The 22,915-nt window shown below is 43.8% G+C and overlaps 2 protein-coding genes and 1 pseudogene across 3 annotated transcripts; 2 read left to right on the top strand and 1 right to left on the bottom strand.

Moving 5' to 3' along the window:
• Nucleotides 1-577: 577 nt before the first annotated feature.
• CCDC65 (coiled-coil domain containing 65) lies at nt 578-12,461 on the top strand. Its single transcript, XM_054590870.1, has 8 exons — nt 578-862; nt 1,414-1,581; nt 9,237-9,406; nt 9,874-10,012; nt 10,830-11,027; nt 11,229-11,447; nt 11,808-11,960; nt 12,074-12,461. The coding sequence occupies exons 1-8, from the start codon at nt 731-733 to the stop codon at nt 12,389-12,391; spliced, it is 1,497 nt and encodes a 498-aa protein (XP_054446845.1). The 5' UTR covers nt 578-730; the 3' UTR covers nt 12,392-12,461.
• A 532-nt stretch (nt 12,462-12,993) lies between these two features.
• FKBP11 (FKBP prolyl isomerase 11) lies at nt 12,994-16,378 on the bottom strand. Of its 2 annotated transcripts, XM_054590868.1 has the most exons (6): nt 16,185-16,378; nt 15,951-16,016; nt 15,485-15,572; nt 14,921-14,954; nt 14,479-14,549; nt 12,994-13,227 (listed from the first exon to the last, which is right to left on the bottom strand). In XM_054590868.1, the coding sequence occupies exons 1-6, from the start codon at nt 16,302-16,304 to the stop codon at nt 13,010-13,012; spliced, it is 597 nt and encodes a 198-aa protein (XP_054446843.1). In that variant the 5' UTR covers nt 16,305-16,378; the 3' UTR covers nt 12,994-13,009. The 2 variants fall into 2 exon arrangements, with proteins under 2 accessions (XP_054446843.1, XP_054446844.1); XM_054590869.1 differs by lacking the exons at nt 15,951-16,016; nt 16,185-16,378 and adding an exon at nt 15,057-15,230 and having other exon boundaries at nt 15,485-15,571.
• Nucleotides 16,379-19,268: 2,890 nt separating this feature from the next.
• Nucleotides 19,269-20,725, top strand: LOC129085108 (vesicle-trafficking protein SEC22b-like; annotated as a pseudogene).
• Nucleotides 20,726-22,915: the final 2,190 nt, after the last annotated feature.

The following is a 22,915-nucleotide window of genomic DNA, read 5'->3' as shown; positions in this document are numbered from 1 at the left end:
GAGGGAGGAAGAAAGGAAAAAAGATAGGAAGGAAGAGGAAGAAAGGCAGAAAAAGGAGGAAAAGAAGGAAAAGGAAAGTGAGAAGGAAGGAATAAAGAAAGGAAAAGAAAGGAAGGTAGGAATAAAGGAAAGAAAGAAGCAAGGAAAAAAGAAAGAAAGAGAAAGAAATAAAGAGAGAGAAAGGAAGGGAGGAAAGGAGGGAGCGATGTAGGGAGGGAAAAAGAAACTGCCAAACTGTCTTCCAAAGTGGCTGCACCGTTTTACATTACCACCAGCAATGCATGAGGGTTCCCGTTTCTCCATGTTCTCTCAAAAATTTATTATCTGTATTTTAAAATATGGTAATTCTATGAAAAACAAAAAAGGTCTTAAAAGTTCAGTTAGAGGAGGCTAGAGATTTTGATAGATAAAACAACCCTTTCAAAAAAAAACAAACAGAACTCACTACGGTCCTCCAGGCGGCAGAGGGCGCGCTAAGCCAGGGCCTCTTTTTCAAACTTCACAGTGCCTTCTTAGCAAGATCCCGTTGCTAGGAGACAGAGACGCCTCTTTCGGTCTTGCCTCCCCGCTATCCCAGGTTGTCTTGCCCCAGGACTGAGATCGAAGGTCCCATTACCGTCCGGGGACAGTTTCAGAAGGCCTCTTTCTGTGAGCCCTTTTTTTCCAGGCCCAGTAGTGTCGGCCGTTGCGGGTCCAGGGTCCTTGTCCAGATTCAGTTCTCTGGCCAGCTATGCCTAAGAAAGGGAAAAAAGCCAAGACGCCCCTGTCCGATGAGGAGCAGTTGCTTCTGTCTCAGCAGAAGTTGCTCGAAGAGGAGGAGATGGCCAAGAAGAAGGAGAAGCTCCTGAGCCAGTTCCTGAAGGTGATGGGTTTCTGCATTACTCCCTGCCCAGACCCACCTACTCCCTGCACTGACCCTGTTGCCTTAGCACTGTCGTTGTGGCAGTCTCATTTCATGCTTGCTTCCTGAAACCTTGAGACCTAAATATACTTAGATTTCAGACAACAGTTTTTGGGAGGAGGGGCAGTTCTCCGTGCAGCATGGAGGAGGGGCGGTGGCATAAAGCTTGGCAGTAACAATTGAGCCCCAAAACTGGGACAGCAGGTTCTATCAGCTGTCCAAGCGTTTGAAATTCTGATAATCTCCCTGCAGATGGGCCATTGCAAACAGCGTCCTAAAGGAAATTCATCCTTACCCTCCTTAAAATGCTCTCAGGCTGCTCCTGTCTTGCTTGAGACCCTCTTGAAACAAGAGCAGGAACTACCTGAGTGTTAGCCATCAGGAGCTTTGGTCCCTCAGAAAAGACAAAGGGTAAACGTGTCAGTCGGCAAACTAAGTGTGGCCTTGTTTGTTGGACTGTGTCAGGGCTTTTGGCTCTGACCTTCTGCACGTGTATTTATTCCTTCACACAGGACAAGTTGGCCAAAGAGGAGCACAACAGTGCTCTGAACCTTAATAAGATTAACACACAGTGGAGAACTGTTCTTCGAGAAGTTAAGACCAGAGAGCTTCATAAGGACATTGAGATCCTCAGCCAAACATTTGAACGAGTGGTGGACTGCAAGGACAGTGTCATCAAGGTGGGTGTTCTTCCCAAAGAAACACTTGAATATGGCTGCCTTGATTTCTTCTCTTAATAGAATGGGCCTAGAAAATTACTTCCTCAATCTTAAAGCAGCAAGCTGTGATAAAGCCAGGCTATTGGTAATAAAAATTTTCGCTGAAATGAAAAATAGAATATTGGGTGATATTTCCTCTCTCTCAACTTACAGGAGCCATTCTTTCTAGTCATCTACTGCCCTAAACCAGTACTCTACATTATTGGAGTTATGAGGCACAGTAGACATAGTTCTACTTAGTCCTACAACTTCATTTCAATGTGAGACTACTCAGTTTCAGAGGGAGAAAATGGCTCACTCAAGGTCACACAGCTAGTCAATGAAAGAGTTGAGACTAGTGCATGGGTTTCATGATTCCCATTCCAGTGGGAATCAAAGAGGCCAACCAAATTCTGATTGGCCTCTTTGATTCACCTTCAGTGGCCCTGGATAAGGTTGAGAAGATCTCCATGGGTAAGAGCAGCTCTGGATCTCTAAGCAATTCAGTCGTCATCCTTGTGCACTTGGGAGGTTCTTGTGTCCATACCGTCTTTTTTGATAAGGAATTTTGCTGTATCCCTTCATTCTATTTTTAACCCGTTTACTCACTCCTTCTCCTTAGGCTTTTCTATCTTAAAACAAAGCAAAAAAAAAAAAACTCCACAATAATAGCAAAATATACATTGTCAACCTGGCATTCCCCTTCTAGAAAACACATCTCTTTTCTTCACAGCCTAGCCCCCTGGGAAAAGTATTCAGTAGACCTTGGGCAGCTTCAGGTGATACATATTAAAATATCTCAAGTTTGCAAAATCATTGTACTTTAGAATTCCTCAAACCACCAGTTATACTGTACGGTTTTTAAAGCAACATCTTCAGACCCTTATTGGGAATTGTCAAATACTTGCTGAGAAGAGAACCAGCAGTATTCACTTAGGGATGCTGAGCAGTGGCCAGGCTCACCTTTCAGCCAATTAGCTTCTTCCTACATGATAGTTTTGCAATGAATGATTACAGTCCCTGCCATAGGTAAATCATATATTGCTAATATTAAGCAATTTTGGGGTCAGTCCTGAGTAACCAAAACTACACATTAAATGTGCAGACGTTAGTCATCCTCACCTGCTACCGCCACTTCTTCACTTCCCATTTATCTTGAATCCCACAACATCCTTCTCTAGGAAACTGCTTTTGTAAAGACCACCAAGCCCAAATCAAAGATACTTTTCATCACTTAGTCTTCATCTAACCTAATTTCTGTATAACACTGACACTCTTGGTCATGCTCTCCTTTTTGAAACTCCCCTTTGGTTTCCATGACACCCTTCTTTCCTGACTTTTCTCCTGCCTCTGGGATATATACACCCAGTCCCCTTTTTGAGTTCAACTTCCTCTCTCCATCCTCTGAATTCCCCAGGTTTCTGAGTCTGACCATCTTATCCTTGAATCAGGTGTCTAGGGTTTAGACCATTTTACTCATTACCCTGGCTTTAAATACCACTTATATATTATGACTCCCAGGTCTGTAACACCAGTCTGGATTTTTCTCTTGAGTTTCAAATCCTTATATTCAAGATTCCTACGTATCTGTTCTCGGCTGTTGTACTTGCCTCGCAACTGAACTCATGGGCTTCCCCTTCCCTAGCCAGCCCCATTCCCCATACTCCACTATCTGGTCTTCCCGATACTCTCTACTCGGGTGCCATTCCCCAAATCACCCAACCCTGAAAATCTGGCAATCATCCTAGATTTTTCCCCCATTCCTGAATTCTGTTACTAAGTCTTGTATAAATCTTCTGCTTAAGTATTTTTCAAAGCCATACTCTGTTCTCGTTCCCAATGTCCTGCTGTAATTGAGACCCTGAGCATTGTCTCTCACATGAACTATTTCAGTAGTCTTCGATATTCCGGCCTTCATGCTTAATGGCTTCCAGATGATTGTCTACATACCTATCAGATTATCTTCCTTATTTTTTTAGATTACGTAATTTTATTTTTTTAAAACTTTATTTTTTTAATCCTCACCCTAGGATATGTTTATTGATTTTAGAGAGAGAGAAGGGCTGGGAGAGAAACACTGATGTGAGAGAAGTATCAGTCAGTTGCCTCCCATATGCGCCCCAAACAAGGATTGAACCCACAAGCTTTTGGAATATGGGATGATGCTCCAACCAACCAAGCCACCTGGCCAGAGCCTTAACTTGAAATTTAATTTTTCAATTACAGTTGACATACAATATCATGTTAATTTTGAGGTATACAACCCAGTGGTTAGACTTTATATAACTTACTAAATGATCACCCCGATAAATCTAGTACCCATCTGATCTACATACAGTTATTACAGTATTACTGACTATATTCTCTATGTTGTATTTTATATTTCTGTGACTATTCTGTAACTACCAATTTATATTTCTTAATCCCTTCACCTTTTTCACCCATCCCCCATCCTCCCTCCCATCTGGCAACTGGCAAAATGTTCTCCATACCTATGAGTCTGTTTCTGTTCTGTTTGTCCATTTATTTTGTTTTTTAGATTCCAAATATAAGTGAAATCATATATCATTTGTCTTCCTATGACTAACAAATTTCACTTCGCATATTACTCTCTAGGTCCATCCATGTTGTTGCAGGTGGCAAGATTTCATTCTTTTCTATCATATTCCCTTGTATATATGCACTGCTTCTTTATCCATTCTTCTATTGATGAACACTTAGGTTGCTTCCATGTCTTGACTACTGTCAGTAATGCTGCAATGAACGTATGGATGTGTCTGCCTTTCTGATTTAGTGTTTTGGGTTTTTTCAGATAAATACCCAGAAGAAGAATTGCTGGGTCTTTGTCTCTTGCTACATAGCCTTTGTTTTAAAGTCTATTTTGTTGGGTGTAAATATTGCTTCCCCAGCTTTTGTTTGTTTTCATTTTCATGAAATGTTTTTTCCATCCCTTTACTTTCAGTCTGTGTGTGTCTTTATACCTGAAATGAGGCTCTTGTATACAGCATATGTAAGGGTCTTGTTTTGTTATCCGTTCAGCCTCCATACGTCTTTTGATGCAGGATTTAATCTATTTGCATTGAAAGTAATTGCTGATAGATATGTTTATTGCCTTTTTATTATTCATATTTTTGATCTTTGTTCTTTTTCTTCTTCAAGAAGAGCCTTTAACGTTTTTTAAAAAGATTTATTTATTCATTCATTCATTCATTCATTCATTCATTTTTAGACAGAGGGGAAGGGAGGGAGAAAGAGAGGGAGAGAAACATCAGTGTGTGATTGCCTCTCATGTGCTCCCTACTGGGGACATGGCCCACAGCCCAGGCATGTGCCATGACTCGTGCCCTGACTGGGAATCAAACCAGTGACCCTTTGGTTCCCAGACTGGCATTCAATCCACTGAGCCTTACCAGCCAGGGCGCCTTTAACATTTCTTGTAATACTGGCCTGGTGGTGGTAAACTCCTTTAGATTTTTCTTGTCTGGGAAGCCCTTTATCTGTCCTTCAATCCTAAATGATAAATTTGCTGGGTAGAGCAGTCTTGGTTGTAGGTCTTTGCTTTTTAACACTCTCAATATTTTGTTCTAGTCCTGTATTTGTTGTGAAATCAGCTGACAGGTTTTTTAAAAAGGGTTTTTCATTTTCATTTATGTTTAGAGAGGGGAAAGGAGGGAGAGAGGGAAAGAAACATCAATGTGTGGTTGCCTACCAGGGACCAGCCCACAACCCAGGCATGTGCCCTAGACTGGGAATCAAACCAGTGACCCTTTGGTTCACAGGCTGGTGCTCAATCCATTGAGCCACACCAGCCAGGGCTAATCTTTAGCATTTTAATTATGTTGTGACTTGATGTGGGCCTCTCTGGGTTCATCTCGTTTGGGACTCTCTGCACTTCCTTGACTTGTATGTCCATTTCCTTCAACAGGTTAGGGAAGTTTTCTGTCATTATTTTTTCACATGGGTTTTCAATTCCTTTCTCTCTCTCCTCTCCTTTTGGTACCCCCATTATGTGAATGTGGGTATGTTTAAAGTTGTCCCAAAGGCTCCTGATGCTATCCTCATTTTTTGGATTCTTTTTTCTTTTTTCTTTTTGTTGATTGGATGTTTTCTGCTTCCTTATCTTCCAAATCTCTGATTTGATCCTGTTTTACCTACTCTACTGTTGATTCCCTGTAAATTATTCTTCATTTCAGTTAGTGTACCCTTTATTTCTGACTGGTTTTCATATTTTCTATCTCTGTTTTTAGGTTTCCTATCTCTTTGTTGACATTTTCACTAAGTTCATCTATTCTTCCCCCAAGTTCACTGAGTATCTTTATAACCAGTATAATCTAGTAGATTGTTTATCTCCATTTTATTTAGTTATTTTAATGGAGTTTTTTTCTGTTCTTTAATTTGAGACATGTTTGTCTGCTCATTTTGGCTGCCTCCCTGTGTTTGTTTCTCTGTATTAGGTAGAGCTGTTATATCTCCTGGTCATGGTAGAGTGACTTTATGTAGTAGGTGTCCTCTAGAGTCGAGTGGCACAGCCTCCCCAAACACCCAGGCTGGGTACTCTAGGTATGCCCCTTGTGTGGGCTGTGTGCATCCTCCTGCTGTAGTTGAGCCTTGATCGCTGTCGATACCTCAATAGGAGGGATTTACTCGCAGGCTGATCAGCTGTGAGGACTGGTTGTGACCACTGTGGAGGTTCAGCTGTGCAGGGTGCTGTCCCCACAGAGCCTGACTTACTTCACTGGGGCTCTTGTGCCTGCTGAATCCACTCCTTAAGTGTGTCCCTTGTAGAGGAGTTTGAGTGGTGCCTTGACCTGGTCTAAAGCTGTGCACTGGTTGTGCTTGCTCTGTAGCCTCCTGGGAGGTGCAGGTCAAGGTCAGCTGCCACCTGTGCCCGCCTCAAACCACCCTGCATGAGCTACAAAGTAATCTGCAGATGGCTGCTACTTGTGCTAAGCTTGGAGGTGCCCAGGAGAGGCCAAGCTGCAACCCAAGGCTGGCTGCTGCTGGTGCTGGGCCTAGAGCTACTTAGCGAGAGGTATGCAGCATGCTGCTTGTCAAAGAGATTTTTAGGAAAGTCCAAAGCATGAGACAAGACAGGTCGTTTGTATGGAAAGGCCACTGGAAATGGCTTGGGATGAGCCCACAAGTTGGGTGGGGCAGGGCCTCAGGTAATCAGCAGGGAAGGGCCAACAGTGTTAGCCAGGTTGATGGAGACTCAGATATGGTGCATCTGTGCCAGCTCTGTGAGGGAAGAGCCCAGAAAATGAACAATGGCCTCCGCCAGCACTTCTGTCTGGAAGAAAGCTACCCCTCCAACTCTTGCCCCAATGCCAGACCACTCAGTTCCTTGCCAGACAACTCAGTCTCACCACCACTACCACCCCCATCCTTATAAGTCCCTGGTGCCTTCTGAGCTACAGCCCCAGTGTTGGAGCTCAGAGCGAGTCCAAGTGGGTCTGTGGGCTGGCTCTTTAAAAGGAATGTTTGGGATTCCAGTAGCCCTCCATCTCACTCAGCCACAATCCCTGCTAGTTTTCACAGCCAGGAGTTTTGGGAATTTCTCTTCCTGGCCCTGGAACCCTAGGCTGGGGAACCTAGTGTGGGGCAGGGGACCCCTCACTTCTCGGGAGGGACATCTGTGTCTGATCCCTCAATAAGTAGGTGTAGGACTGGCCTGTTCAGTGTCTCTGCCACTACCATCAGTCTCTTTGTGCCTTCTTCTTTATATCCTTAGTCATAGGACTTTTGTTCAGCCAAATTTCAGGCAGTTCTTAATGATGATTGTTTTGTAGTTTAATTGTAGTTTCGATGTGGTTTTGGGAGGATTCGAGTACCACTTTCAGCTATGCTACCATCTTGACCTGAACCTCCAGGTTATCTTTCTGAAACAAAAATCTGATCCTGTTTAAATCTACTTAGTTGCTCCCCTCTTCAAAAGGAAAAAATCAAAACTCCATAGAAAGAATATCAAAGCCCTCTACCTGTTCCTTTCATACGGCCAGCCTGGTTTCTTACCTGTGCCTTTGCACATGCTGTTTCCTCTATCTGGGATTTTCTTTGTCCCATCTCCCCAGTTTCCCTGGGAAACTCTCACTTCTCCTTTAAGAGTGAAACAAATGACATCTTTTTTGTGAAGCCTGTCCTAGGGCTCTTAGTTAGATGTTGGCACTCAGTCCTTTATATCCCATTGTTACTGGCAAATCATTAACCTCAGCAATTTCCGTGTTAAACTGTAATGTTCTATTTATATAAGTTTTCTCTACTGCAAGACTGCAAACTCCCTTGAGGGCAGTGAGCATGCCTTTTAATCTCAGTCCTCACCATTCAGCACAGTGCTGGTATAATAGCAGGTTTGGTAAACATTTGTTGAACGAGTGAATAGTCATCCATTATCAGTACCTATTGCATAAGATCCCTTTTCATGTAAACATATAAGGTAAAAACTGGCTCTGTGTAGAGACTGTGGTAGTTCAGAGTGAGTGGACTTAAGGTGTCTGGATCATAAGGGAACTGAGTAAATGCTTTTTTGTTTTATTTAATTTTATTTTACCTTTTTGCACAATGGGTAATAAATCCCCATTGTGCAAAATTCAAAAGATAAAAAGTTATATAGTGGAAAGTTCCTTCCCACCAGTGCCTTCCAGCCACCCAATGCTCCTCCCAATAATTTTAGTTTCAGGAGTAAACCTTTTTTTACACAAATGGTAGTATTACATACTATTCTGCCCCTTGACTTTCTCACTTAATAATATGTCCTGGGGACATATCCTATTCAACATTAGCCTATAAAGAGCTTCTCATTTTGTTTTTTATAACTGAATAGTATTCTTTATTTTAGTTTAACATGTCACTTTGTCCTTCCTCTATCTTGGTAACTGGATCTAGAAGCTTGGAGGTGTGTTCTTTCATCATGAGGCACATAAATGTCTAAATAGCTGTCTTTTTCTCTTATTTTTAAAACAATTTTTAAAAGATTTTTAAGTTTATTCATTTTTAGAGAGGGGAAGAGAGGGAGAGAAACATCAATGTGTGGTTGCATTTCACACGCCCCCTGCTGGGGACCTGGCCTGCAACTCAGGCATGTGCCTTATACTGGGAATTGAACCAGCGACCCTTTGGTTTGCAGGCCGGTGCTCAATCCACTGAGCCACACCAGCTAGAGCTAATTATCTCTCTTTTTCTAATGGTATCATTCCTTTTTAATTTATTAGCTTGAATACTTCTATAAAAAGATACTTCCCATCATTTACCCAAAGGTATAGTTTATATAAGAAAGGCAGGACAAATGCTTGATTCCTTCTCTTCCCTGACAAGATACCCTAGGTTCAACTTGTTTATTTTTGCCTCAGATTTCAAAACAGTCATTTCTCCAAGAATCCCTCGTTCCTTTTTATTTTAGTCCCATCATTGTAAATGTTTGTTGTCCCTAGGACACTGGCTGGCTGTATGGGATTCTCTGATGTCACTCTGACTTTACGTTAAAGAGTGGGAGAACCAGCACTCTTAGAGCCCAAGAGCTGGCATTAGGAACTAGGGGAAAATGCCGTTCATCCCATCCAGTTACCCCACTGAATACATCCTTTTATTTTCTCACACAGAAGCCATCTAGCCAAAATGGTAACTCTCTGCTTCTTACCTAGTCTTTAGCTAAGGACCTGTCAGAAGCCGAGGAGCAGTACGCCCATGCCCTGCGCAGCCACTTGCACAACATTGACCAGCTGTTGGCCCTGCAGAGATGCCGGCTCAGCCTCTTAGAGGAAAATTATAACATGGAACTGGAGACCCTAACCAAGGAATTTGAGACAGAAAGGTAGGGGGTTTTTAGCCTGGGGGACTATACAGAGCCTGTGTCAAGGAGCTGCCTGTAAACAGACGGCCAGAGCCCTGGAGCGTCCCTCCATGGTTGACATTACCCCCAGCAGAAGAGATCCTGACTTCCTTCTGGACTAGCTTGGCTTTAAGCTTGTGGCTTAGCCTTCCCTCGCCCATGCCAGGCTCCTATTTGTAATGTCCTCACCCCCGACTTGCAACTATCAAAATCCTACCCATTTGGCAGTGTAACCTTTTGCACTTTTTGATTTTCATATCACATGAATATATTAACCTATTAAAAAATCAAAATATAATAATCTTATTCATTCTTTTTGGCCCAAAAAGAATAAAGCCCTCCCTCCCTCCCTCTGTTTTCCTTCAGTACCAAAGAGTTTGTGCCATTCATGTAGTTTTACTACATATTGCTTTGAGTTCAGAGCAGGGACAGTGTCTTATCTCCCATAGGAAGACAATTATTGACCAACATGAAAAAGAGATTCACTACCTACAGGACGTCTTCATGGCCATGGAGCAGAGCTATATAGAGTCTGAGTATGAGAGCAAGCTGGAGTTCCAGAGCATGTGGGATGATCTCAAAAACAAGGTACAGAGGGAAAGTAATGGGCAAGAACTGGAAGAGAAGTGAGAAAAAAATGCTCAAGGCTGGGAGAGCTAGAAGAGGTCCCTTTAACCAACATAATCAATAAAATGCCTATTGCCATTGTAGGTACCACTACTGCCTTTTGTACTTTTGTGAAAATTGGTCAGGAGGGAGGATCATTCTGAAATATCAAGGCAATGCATTTTAGAGTGAAAAAGCAACAAGGAGATCATCTGCCTTCACCCCTATAATTTGTAGATGAAGAAACTAAGGCCCTCAAAAGTAAAATGACCTGCCAAAGTCATGCCGCTGGTTTGTGGCAGAGCCAGGAAGGGAATTCAGTCTCTGGCCCCTTGGCCCAAAGTGCTTTCCACCATCCTAGCGGTTGCAAACTTTAGGTAGCCTCAGACCTGGGTCTGGGTATGGGGCCCTGTTGTGTTTTGTAACAAATCTTAATAGGGTTCCTACATTTAAAATCCAAATTTACAGCTTTCAGTTTTCCTTGAAAAAATGTAAAGATCTGGTAACACTGGGCCAATATTTCCAAATGGAGACATTCATGTGGAGCTGAGCAGCTGTGCCTCCCCCAAGCCCCCGCCGTGTCCCCATCAAAGGGCGTTTCCTCTCTGGTTCATCACAGACCCCATCTAGCCCACAGCACTTATTTATATCACCTGCCTGGTCTTTGTAGGTATTTTCATTGGTGACCCCTACACCATACTACGCCATAAACAGTGCAAGAGTGTGAGGTTGCTTGTGGAAGTGAAATGGCACTAATAGGGTTGTTCTAAGCATTGCCTATTTTGGGGCCATTTCCTAGAATTTAGAAGAGAAGCACTTTCTAAGACTGCACCTGGAGAATGTAGTAGAAGATCTATGGAGGAGGTTCCAGGATGCACTCAAGAATTACACTGATGCCACAGAGGATCAAAAGATTGCCTTCGAGACCCTGAAGGTAAAGGATGAGAAGAGTTCCAAAGAGATTGAAGCACAGATGAAAAAAATACAGAGACTACAGGTTAGTGCAGCCAACCAGAAACGCCCACTGCTTTAACTGCTCCATCATCCCATTCCCCTTCCCCCAGTTTCCCCTGGGGCTCATCACTGGTTGGGGGAAAATGATATGCTTTGATTTCAGTCCCTAGACAGTTTTTTTATCTGTCTCACTGAAGACCTTCTGCTAGTCAAGCATTTCCTCTAATCTACTCTGTTCTTCTAGGATTCTGTAATTATTTTAAAAGGCAAGATCATGGCGCACAGCCGTGAAAGTGAAGAACAGAACCAGTGCATTCGTGAGGACAAGGAGTTGGTCCTTGTACAACTACGAAAACTTAAGGCCCAAAGGACTCAGGCACGGGGAATAGCACAGGAGAACTTAGTCAATCTCACTGTGGAGAGTAATGCCACCCTCAAAGCCCTGAAGAAGACTGTTGATAAGGTAACAAGGGGGAGAAGGTGGTCCAAACAAAAGCAAGGAATCCAGCTCCCTGCGAAGTGAGAGGGGTTTGAGCGGTGGTCGGGGAAACTTCCTCCTGCTTCCTGCCTGGCTGGGCACTTGGAGTATCTTTTTAATTTTCATGTTCTCTCCCCTGTCACATTAATTAATTAATAATGAACTTTATAAGAATATTAAATACTTGAAAAAAAGAATATAAAATACTTGGAACAGCGCTTGGCACATAGTAGGCACTCTTGTCTCCCATTTGGAGGAGCAGCTTCCCTAGTTCAAGCAGGGAACAGACTCCACTATTCCCCCTCCCATCTCTTTCCTAATAAAATGTCTTCCTGCTCTCAATAGGGTGAAAAGATTCTTAAACTTGCTGAAATATGTCGGAAATTTGAAACAGAAGAAGAAAAAGTGCTGCCCTTTTATTCCTCAACACTGACTCCTGAGGAGCAGAAGGAGACAGAGGAAATGAGCTCAGAGAGGGTTACAGAGGAGCTGGCAAAGGTAAAGTTCCTCGGGCCCAGAGGCCTTGGCTCAAGGTTGGGGATGACAGGGCCCTGGGCTGTATTCACCAATGGGCCCCACCATACACCGTCTCCCTTTAAATCAATTCCCAGGTGATAGCAGACTACAGAGGGATGGACAATTTCTGGAAAAGATACAACAAAGTGAAACTGGAGCAACTGAGCCTCCAACACAGACATACCCAATTGTTAGATATCAACAGGAAGCTGCGGGAGATGCTCAAGCAGTACTTGGACGGCATCTCAGTGAGTGATGAAGTGCTGAGCCAGCTCAACCCACTCTTCATTATCAACCACCGAAGCAATTTACCCCAGCCGTTGTCCACACCTACAACCCAGCCAGGCGACAAAAAGTCTCCAACCACTTACAACGTCATTGAAGCAGCCCATGTGATCTCCCACATCCTGTGATACAAGGAGAAAATTTCTTTTCAATCTCCAGAGAATTTTTTGAGATACCTAAGAACTTTGCTATTAAAAATTCCCATAGTCCTGGCTGGTATGGCTCAGTTGGTATGGACTGAAGGGTCATGGATTCGATTCCCAGTCAGGGCACATAACCCAAGCTGCAGATTCGATTCCTGGTCAGGGCATATGTGAAAGGCATCCACATTGATGTCTTGTTCCACACCCCAACCCTCTCTAAAAGCAACGAAAAAAACCTCAGGTGAGGATTAAAAAAAATTCCCAAAGAGTCCATGAGCTCCTTATATCTGCCATATTGGACAGAGCAGTCTACTTTGCGGACACTGGGACTATAACAGCCCCAGGGAGTGGAGAGAATAGCCAGGCAACTACCAGGAGACTTACTTCTCAATGAAGCATTGCTTCTGGAGTCAGGGCACCATGGGAGCCAAAACCCCTACCTTCGGGACCTAGAGATCCTACGGGAAGATTCAGGAACAGTCCCTGAGGTAGTCCAGTTCAGAATGCCTTTTCCCCAGCCCCTTCACCTCATTCCCACTTATAAAAATAACCTTAGAAAGCATCAGGTGAAGAATGCAAAGGAGTTTCTAAAATTAGTATTTATTATTTCTTTTTGCTCTTGTTTCGTTTCTCTTCCTTGAGCTTCTTTTTGGAGACTTTAGGTCTGTTGGCCTTTTTGTATAGGTGATACCCAATGAGGCTCAGGAGAGCTGGCACCATGGCCATGCCTATCAGAGGCAAAATGCCCTTCACCAGCTTTTGCCAGTAATTGGCTCGGACCAGTGCAATCAGCTCCACATCAAACTGCAGCACTGCATCCGCTAGAGGCAGAGAGGAAGTGTGGGTTAGAATCTGTGTGCAGTTTATCCAGGACTTTAAATCTCAAAAAAACACAGGGAAGGCAGGCCACACCAGAGCAACAGCTATGAAGCTGGTAAGATTTCAATGTGGGGCTGAGTTCCAGAGATGGGTTATGAGCAGAGTCTAGTGATAGTCATGTTTACCCCAAATATACAAGTGTGGCCTGGTTCCCATGGCAAGTCTTTGACAGCACAGGAAAACTTTCTGTAGATCTGAAATGTACATCCTGTTCTCCATTTATAAGTGAGAGAAACCTTGATACTAACTGTACTCCACTTCCAAACAGCCATATGGATACAATCTTTGCAGGGCTGAAATTAATTGGATTTAAACTAGACTTTTAAAAATTCCACCAACCAATGGTCATATTCAATGTGATTGTTAGAAAAGAGAGGTATTTTAACATAAGAGATGGAGAGGAAGAAGGATGTGTCTTAAGAAACAAGGGGTTGGGGAATGAGTAAGGGGTGGGGAGGGAAATGCAGATAGAAGCAGCACCAGAAAGCAGAGGTAATAAAGCTTTGGGTAAGAGTTTGTTTCTCTTTAGTCCCGCTCTCCTCTCTCCAGGTCTCCCACTAAGCTGGAACTGGGGTAGGAACTTTTACCCCAGTCCTCTAAAGTACAACACTTTTTAACTAACAGGACCAAAAGCGAGAGATACACATCTTGGGAAGTCTGTCCAATCTCAGGCCTAAAAGAAGAGATATCAGCAGTGACCTGTGAGGGCTTTTAAAGTTATGGGGTAGGCCAAAAAATTAAAAGTTGTTCCTTGTTTAATTTTGTTTTGAATTTCTTAACTGTAATCATTTTTACTATCTCTTCCTGGTGAAGGCTTAAAGGAAGGAAGGAGATGTAGTAAGAAGCCATGCCAACTGCACAAATGACATAGTGGGGAATTATAGGAAAAAGGCAGGAAAGAATTCCACAGTTCTGGGAAGGGTGGCATATGCAGCAGATCCATGTGGCACAATTAGGTGTCTCTTCCCTAAAAAAGCTTCTGGCTGCCAGACGGCACACCAGGTGACCTTAATAGGTTCTCTAGTCCCTACAATGACCTAAGCAGGAAAAAGTGGCCATGCAGAAGGAGGCCCCAGCCACTCCTGTCCCTTGTAGCAAACTGAGTTTAGGCCTTCTCAAGCTCCAGACCAACTGCGTAGCTCTTAGGGACTAGGTATTTTGATGGTCTGAGAGAGATGGTCTAGTCAGGTTACCTGGAATGGATGGTGGAAATCCCCGTTTTCCATAGGCCAAGTGAGAAGGAATGATTGCCCTTCGTTTCTCTCTAAGGGAAAGAATGTAAGTCACAGCCAGAGGTGGGACCAGGCGGGCTGGCAGCCTCATCCATCTGAGGCCCCACCAGCAAAACCCTCTGGGTATTCATACCCAAAAGATGAATTTTCCCACCGAGCATCAAACAGGTTGGCCAGCAAAGGTGTCCACCCCCCACCCCCACCCCATGCCTCATCTCTGCCAACAACACCCACAGCCAGAGAGGCAAAGAGGCTTTGGACATCCTCGGGGGTCCCAATGACCAATGCAAGGTCAAGGCCCTTTATCCCATGTTCTCCTGCCTTCTCTAGGAGCAAGGACAGGAGAGAAAGACCCTACCCATGCAAAGGGAGTACCCAAGTCCATCTCTGCCCAGATACTCACCCCACACACATGTCTAGAAGGCTCTGCTCCAGACCTTGAGGAAGAAGACACAATTGAACAGAAAGCTACCTAGATTTCCCAAATCCCAGGAGAGGAGATTAAAGGCTCCCCTTTGACCCTTAGTTGAGCTCCTCACTTCTCAAATCTCTGGCTTCCAGTAGGGTATGTGGCAAGAGGAGTATTAGAAGTGAGCTTTGTGCCCTGATCCGTGTGACTTGATTGGTTGGGTGTCATCCCGCAAAGTGAAAGGTTGCTGTTCGATTCCTGGTAGGGGCACATGCCTGGGTTGCAGATTCCGTCCAGACTGGGGCTTGTATGAGAGGCAACTGATTCATATTTCTCTCTCACATCATTGTTTCTTTCCCTCTCTCCCCCTCCCTTCCCCTCCCTCAAAAAATAAATAAAATCTTAAAAAATAAGAAGTGGAGGTTGAATCTCAGGAGGTGGCTGGTAGAGATGGGCATCATACTAATTCCAGGGGGGATTTCTAAGGTAGTTTAGGGGTTAAAGAGGTTAAGAAAATACTTCTCTTGGGAAAAGGAGTGGGAGGCACAGGTCACATACCTGGAATCACCTGCTTTTGGCCAAGTTCTATAACAAGAGGGTCTCTGGTCAGGGAAGTGTCAATAACTCGTCCGTCTACCAAGCTGCCCTGGGAGGAGAGAGCATCCAGGCTGCACACCTAGTACCTCGCCCTCCCAGCAGGCGCAATAGCCACCTGAGCCGCTGGCAGGGCAACCCCTTAGCCTCTGTCGCCTAGCACTCCCCTCGGGGCAGAAAGGAACAGGAAGCCCCAAAGGTCTGGCACTTCTCGGTGATCTCTCAATTCTCAGTGCCCGGGAGGAACTGGCGGAGCAGGGAAGGGGAATGGGCAGACAGAAGGAACGTCCCTCCCCGCGCCACGTGCTCGAAGACCCCAGAGCCTAGTTACTCCCCCGAACAGCTTGCCACGTGTCCAAGCCAAAGCTGACGTGTTTTATCGGGGCGCCGCCCCCTCCCAGGCTCCGCCTTGGTCCCCTAGATCCCTCACCGTGTAGTGTATATGCAGCGTGTCTCCAAAGGCAGCGGGCTCCGCGCACGGTTCCGGGGGCTCCACCTACGATCGGACTACAGGAGTCACGGAGGATCCGCCAACGATTCCGTTCTTGTCCCTCGACCCAGCACCTCCCAGCTCAGTCCCCCCACTTCTCTGGGCTCGCAGGTTCTTTTAGACCTGTATTCCCGTACAAGGCCCTCCCCCCGCGGACCGGGACCATCTCCTCACCAGGGTCTCCACTTGGAGGGTCCGGACAGAACTTTCGGTTTCGAACCCCTTATCAGCTCGACATACTGCCGCACTGAGTAGCAGCAGACAGAGCCGGAGCAGTGACGGGCGCAGGATCATAACTGGACACGGGGTAGTGCGCAGGGCACCAGAACAGGCTGCTAGGGTGGCGGTGGCTAGAACAGCGCCCAGGCCAGACTGGACTGGACGGGGCGGGTCGCAGCGCACCGGCTCCTCCTCCTACAGCCCTTGCTCCACCTTGTCCCCACCTCCTGGAGGGAGGAGGCCACAGGGAGCCCGCCCTACCCTCTAAGATTGGTAGGTCTCGGGTTCTGACTGGTCCGTCCATCCCTTAGCCGTTTTGTCCCACAACGAGGGGCTGGGTCACATAATAGCACTCCTTTATGATTACCTACTTACTCTGTGGCAAGCGCTTTTCTGTAATCTCAAAACCACCCTGAAAGGTAGGCATAATCATTTCCATTCTACAGATGAGAAACTAGGTGCTCAGGTTAAGTGACTTGCCCAAGGTCGTTACCAAGGTGGTGACAGAGACAGGATTCAAACCCAAGACTGCTCGAGTCCAGCTTGTCTGCTCTGTGATCTTGCCTCGAAGCGCTGCATCTCCTCACACCTATCCTAGCTGTCTGGCGGGCTCACCCCACCCCAGCAGTTGTCAAAGGCAGCATCCCTCTCCTACCTTCACCTTTCCAGCTTGAATTTTTGGAAGTCGCATATTCCAAGATGAGACAGGGAACTATCCTATCCTCCTGTCCTTTAAAAAGCAAAGTGAAAAGAGCAAGGGGACTATTTCCTTGTAAGGATGAGGTGAGCCCTGATCTTTTCCTGACACTACCATTCCCTTTCTCCTTTAATCAAAATACTTCTCAAAAGGGCCTCTACCTATTACCCTTTTATGTTTGTGCAAGGATTTCAGTTTTTTAAAAGGTTTTAAAATTATTTCAGGTGACTCTACATGACTTAAACCCTCACTTCCCACTCAGGATTTGGCATCTGGATTCTGCTCTCTCAAAAGTTACCAGCACTGACCGGTGTGGCTCAGTTGGTTGAGCATTGTCCAGCAAAGTGAAAGGTCGCTGGTTCAATTCTTGGTCAGGGGACATGCCTGAGTTGCAGGCCTGGTCCCAGGTTGAGGTGCATGCAAGAAGTAGCTGATCAATGTTTCTCTCACTTAGATGTTTTTCTCCCTCTCCCTTCTCCCTTCCTTCCCCTCTCTCTAAAAATTAATAAATAAAATCTTTTTTTAAAAAACCCTCAAAAATCACTAGTGAGCTCATTGTCACCGAATTCCTGGGTCATCCCTTAGTTCCTTGACCTCTTTGGTACCTCTGTAGTACTTGATGCCACTGAGCTCTGAATGCCCTCCCAAGCTGTAGATACAACTGCCTACTGAGTGTCTCCACCTAGATTGTTTGACTAGCACATCAAGTGAACATACCCAACACTGTACTCATTCCTCTTCCTCCTTCCATATCCTGCAAAAGTCTAGACTTCCTTCCCAACTTTCTGATTCTGGTAGAGCCTCTACTGTCAGCATTCTTTTTGGTTTTTCTCTCATTTTCCACATCCAGACTCCTTTGGATTCTCCATGGCCTTTCTTTCCATTCCTATGGCTGCCACCCTCATTATCACTTTTAGGTTGTTTTTTTAAAAAATAAATGAATAAATAAATAAAGCTCCCTAGGCAGGAGGGAATTTCTGGAAGTAATGGGATGACATTTTGAAAGGGGTGTGGGTTATCTGGGTATATGTACTTGTCAGAACTTATGAAGCTGTATGCTTAAGATCTGTGGATTGCACTGCATGCAGATTATACCTCAACTTGTTTAAAAAGGGAAAAGCTTTAAAAAATAAATGCAAACAATACTACACTTCCAAGTCTCCCTTAAAGCTGGATAAGGCCCTGGCCAGGTAGCTCAGTTGGTTACAGCATTGTCCCAATACACCAGGGTTGCAGGCTCAATCCCTGGTCAGGACACATGCAAGAATCAACCAATGAATGCACAAATAAGTGGAACAACAAACTGATGTTTCCCTCTCACTCTCTCTGTCTCTAAAATCAATTTTTAAAAAGCTGGGTAAGGCCATGTAACTAATTTCCAGCCAATAAAACATAAACAGAAGTGTTGGAAGTATTGTCCTGGACCTCTGGAAAGGCTCCTTAAAGGAAGTTAATTTAGCTAGAAAAGCATGTCATTATGTGCTCCTTCCCCTTCCTCCTACCTCCTTCCCTTCCTTCTTTCTACTACCACCTGGGATGTAGATGAGACTAATTATGATCTAGCAGCCATATTTGACCATGGGGCAACTATGGTTTAATAAAGATAGAAACTATGTGCCAGAATGGTGAAGCGAAAAGATAAAAGCCTAAGTCCCTGGTAACTGTAGAGCCATCATACAAGTCCTGGATTGCCTACCACCAGACAGTTTTTAACTGAGGTAGAAATTAACTTCTATCTTGTTATAGAAAGAAAGGTAACAAACTCCTTACCCTTAGTTTCTCCCCATTTTAGCCCATTCTGTGCACTGCCACATCTGCTCAACTTCAGGCATGTTACCTGCCCCCTGAAAGCATGCCCTGGCTCCACATTGCCCAATAAATAAAATTCAGACTCCCTGACATGCCAGTTGAAAGCTTTCATCATCTGGTCCTAACCTGCCTTTCCAAATTTGGCTTTTATTCCAACTGAAAGCCTTTTAAAGACAAGACCCTCATCTTTCTCATTTCTATATTCTTAGTGCCTACTATGGTATCCGACGCATAGAAGCTTGACAAATGTTTACAAATTGAACCAAATCTCCTTCCTGCTCATGGACTGGGGTCTGACATCAAATGAACCTGTATCATGTGTTTTCATCCCTGTGCCCAGGCCCATGCTCTTCCTTCCCTGTCAAGCTCACTCCAGGCCAAGCTCCAACATCACTGGTTCTCTGAGCTAAAAGTGATTTTGCTTATTTCTGAACTCCAGACGTACACTCAGGGACGTTATTTTCCCTTGTGTTGTGGTTACATATGCCCCCCTCCTTCCTCCCAATGTCCTCTAAAGAACCAGCTCCCTGATGATGAGGACAAGGGTATGACCGTGTCTGGAGAACCCCACATACTAGCTGAACAATACTCTCCATATAACAGATTCCAGACAAATGTTTTATTTTGAATAAATACATGTATAGCATGCAATGCTAAAAACTGTTAAACACAAAGGCCTAACTATACTAGTACAGGAAATCTCTAAGACAAATGTATACATTCTCATGTTTAAAAACACAAGAATAACTCTGGCTGGGTAGCTCGGCTGGTTGAAGTGTTGTCCAACAAGCCAGGGTTGCAGGTTTGACCCCCAGCCATGGCAATGAATGTATAAATAAGTAGAACAACAAATCGATGTATCTTTATCTCAAGTCAGTAATTTTTTTTTTTTTTTTTTTTTTTTTTGTAAGCAAGAATAGCCATGACTGGTGTAGCTCAGTGGATTGGGCATCGTCCTGCAAATGAAAAGGTCGCTGGTTCAATTCCCGTTCAGGGCACAGGCCTAGGTTGCTGGCCAGGTTGCTGGCCCAGCTTGGGGTACGCAAGAGGCAACTGATCCATGTTTCTCTCCCTCTCTTTCTCCCTCCCTTCCCCTCTCTCTAAAAATAAATAGTTTTTTTAAAAGCAAGAATAATGAATATGATGAGCCCCTTTACATTTTAACATCTCTCCAAATGTGTGTAGAATATTTAGAAAAGGAACTAAAAGGATACATAGGAAACAGCTGACAGTGGTTGTCTTTCTTTGGGGACAGGAGAAGAGTAGAGGGGAACAGGTTTCACACATTTTGCAGTATATTTACACACTGTTTGGATGTTTTATAAGAAAAATTACTTTGGTTACAAAATTTTTTAATTAGCCTGTAACTTGTAAAGGTGTTGTCACTCACAAAGATCACCCAAGTGGTAGACAGGCTCCCGCTGGCCACTGGAATACCGGAAGACAGTTTGTTCAGGACCTTCGAAAATACCAGTCAGGCTAAGCAGTCCTTTAGAAAGTTGAATGAACAGTCCCCTACCAAACGTACCTTGGAAGCCAGCACCATGACTTTTCACTACATTATTGAACAAGAGGTGTGTCATTTGTGTGAAGCTACCTTTCCTAAGAAGTTGGTTTTGCCTCCCTACAAAATTTACACTCAGAGTTTGATGAACACTATGGGAAGATGTTGTCTACTGTGTCTAGACCCTATTGCTTTATTGTGTTTGAGACCTACACTCAGAAAACCAAGAAGCTTTACATTGACAGCTGTACTCCGAGAAACTTAGGCTTCTTCAACACAGCATTCCAAGATACGCAGAGGCTCACGGTGGCCAATATTGAAGAAGTGTTACAAGGAGTACTCTTGGCATTGGAGTCAAAAGTTAACAATTTGTCCAACCTGTCCAAGAAATAGTGCCAGGATGTGAACTACTTGAACACATGGTCCACTTATGCCAAACTTATAGCAGTGGCTGTGTTTTTCCTCATGTTAATAGTGTACGAGTGATGCTGGTGGCTGTGAAGTAGTGAATCTGGTCACTGGCAAGGGAGAACCTAGAACTTGGCAGGTGTATGTTTTAAGAAAGCTGAGCTCACAGAGATGTATGTGTATTAGAATCCAAGTGTCACTTCTGCCTCTAAGGACCTTGCAAGAAAAGACATATACTGAAAATGAAAGGTTACACCTCATTTAATAAAGCTTAACCCTATGTAGAAAGTCTCTTTTGGGAGCAGAGGCTTTCTCTGGATGCTAAGCCACATATCTTAGGGAAGAGTAGATTGTTGTGTTTTTTTCCTCTTTCTCCCCCAGTTGTTTTACCTTTTTAAAACAGCACTAACTGGGGCATTCTCATTCTCGAATAGAGCCATCAATGAGATTTAACTTAACCAACCTGTGCTAGCAACCTTCTGAAATTCCTTCAGAGAAGGCAGGCCTCTGGGAAGTTTTTTGACTCTGTCTAATCAACATTCCTTTTGTTGGTGACATTTGTGATTTTCAGTAATCTGAGCTTTTGATGGCCTTTTAAATAAGACTCCAGTATGTGAAGGTTCATTGCTGTGTTGCAAAGATCTTGCCTGTTGGTCCCTGTACGAAGTTAACCTTTGTTATTTTCCTTTTATATTTTGCTTATTGCACAATTGCTTTAGAGCTAAATGACTTATATTAAGATGCCTTGAAAATATATTATAGCACTCCTTGATTAAGAAGCTAAAATATTTTGTCACTTATTTCTTGAAAGACTTGTATTAGTTTAGGACATTAATTTTATTTTTCAGCACCTGCTTTATATTAATATGAGTAAATATAGCATACATATAGCCAGAGGCCCCTGACTTAACAAGAAGAAAGGCCCAGCTCCTAACTACAGCTTTATCCTGTCTCTTTCTTGCTTTCTCCACTATGGTTTTCCCACTCTCTTTTCCTCATGCCACAATTTGCTAACATTTTTAAAATTCTTTTGCGCCCGAGTTTCATGTCCCAGAAGCATCCTCTCGTAACAGTCTCAAATTTCAAAATGGAGAATGTTCAGCTGTTTAGTTAATTTTTTGCAGGGTGACTACTCAAACTACTAAATACATTTATCTGAAAAAAAGTCTCTGAGAACACCTCAGACCTACTTCAGCTTAGAGAAATTCTCTGAGAATGATGGACCTACCTAACTCATAGTGGCTTCTATTAACAGAAGTACCTATGATTTTTCCCTTTTTTGCTCAGGGATAACGGAGATTTCCTTTTACCTTCTGAGATAGAAATTTTTTAAAAAATGTATTTATTTTTCAAGAGAGGAGAAAGGAGGGAGAAAGGAAGGGAGAAAACCATCTGTGCAAAAGAAACAGTGGTCAGCTGCCTCTTGCACGCCCCCTGAGGACCTGGCCAGAAACCCAGGCTTGTGCTGTGACCTGTGACCTTTTGGTTTGCAGGATGATGCCCAATCCACTGAATGACACCAGTCAGGGCTGAGATAGGATTTTTTAAATGGGTGAATAGGCCTTTTAAATATTGTCACAAAGGTCTGCAGTGTAACCTATAGTTCCTGCAAATGCTGCAAATATTTCTCTAAATTGTACAAGTAAGCGAGCCAACTTCTTACTTCTTAATGTCTTTGGAAAGAACTTTAACCAGTAAGTAATTTTATAACTGTGGGGCCATCAAAGCTACTGTCCTGATTTCTGATAGTGAAAAAAATTCTATTTCCTCATAGTAAGGCAAAGAGAAATGCCTATTTCTCATAATTTACAGAACTAAATTTTTCTTCTTTCGATTTTGGACCTGAATCTGCCAATTGGCATTTTGTGCATGAAATATGAAATTACTTTTTTTATAGAGAATAACTTCTTTTAAGGCCCTAAAACGCTTGTCCCTAAGTAATGATGTTGGTAATAAAAGCCTTTGAAAGGCTAGAAAGCTAAATAGCGATACCATAGCGTTTGGTGCATCTGTAGGAGTGGGGAGTGGGGCAGCTTGTTGTTGAGAGCTGCATGCTGTAACCAAGGGGTCAGCAGTGAAATAAATACTTCTAGAATGTTTTTAAACATTTAAAATGAAATATTAAGTGAACGAATATGATATATGGTCCTATGCTGCATAATGATGTTTCAGTCAACAACGGACCACATCTACAATGGTGGTCCTATAAAATTAATTAATGGAGTTGAACAGTTACTATAGCCTCGTGATGTCATAGGCATCGCAGCT

This window comes from Pteronotus mesoamericanus, unplaced genomic scaffold (assembly GCF_021234165.1).
Source record: "Pteronotus mesoamericanus isolate MK-2021 breed Mesoamerican mustached bat unplaced genomic scaffold, CSHL_Meso_final scaffold_21, whole genome shotgun sequence".
NCBI classification, from domain to species: Eukaryota; Metazoa; Chordata; class Mammalia; order Chiroptera; family Mormoopidae; genus Pteronotus; species Pteronotus mesoamericanus.
The sequence above is the reverse complement of the archived record's forward strand: the minus strand, read 5'-3'. Positions and strand labels throughout refer to the sequence as shown.

What these genes read in the sequence shown, in the direction of transcription:
- FKBP11 (XM_054590868.1), bottom strand. Translation starts at nt 16,304, where the DNA reads ATGATCCTGCGCCCGTCACTGCTCCGGCTCTGTCTGCTGCTACTCAGT. An exon ending in CCAAAAGCAGGTGATTCCAG is followed by an intron (nt 14,955 to 15,484) that starts GTATGTGACCTG and finishes TTCTTCCTCAAG; the next exon opens with GTCTGGAGCAGAGCCTTCTA. An exon ending in ATTTCCACCATCCATTCCAG is followed by an intron (nt 13,228 to 14,478) that starts GTAACCTGACTA and finishes CTCTGCCTCTAG; the next exon opens with CGGATGCAGTGCTGCAGTTT.
- CCDC65 (XM_054590870.1), top strand. Translation starts at nt 731, where the DNA reads ATGCCTAAGAAAGGGAAAAAAGCCAAGACGCCCCTGTCCGATGAGGAG. An exon ending in TCCTGAGCCAGTTCCTGAAG is followed by an intron (nt 863 to 1,413) that starts GTGATGGGTTTC and finishes TCCTTCACACAG; the next exon opens with GACAAGTTGGCCAAAGAGGA. An exon ending in TGAAGAAGACTGTTGATAAG is followed by an intron (nt 11,448 to 11,807) that starts GTAACAAGGGGG and finishes TGCTCTCAATAG; the next exon opens with GGTGAAAAGATTCTTAAACT.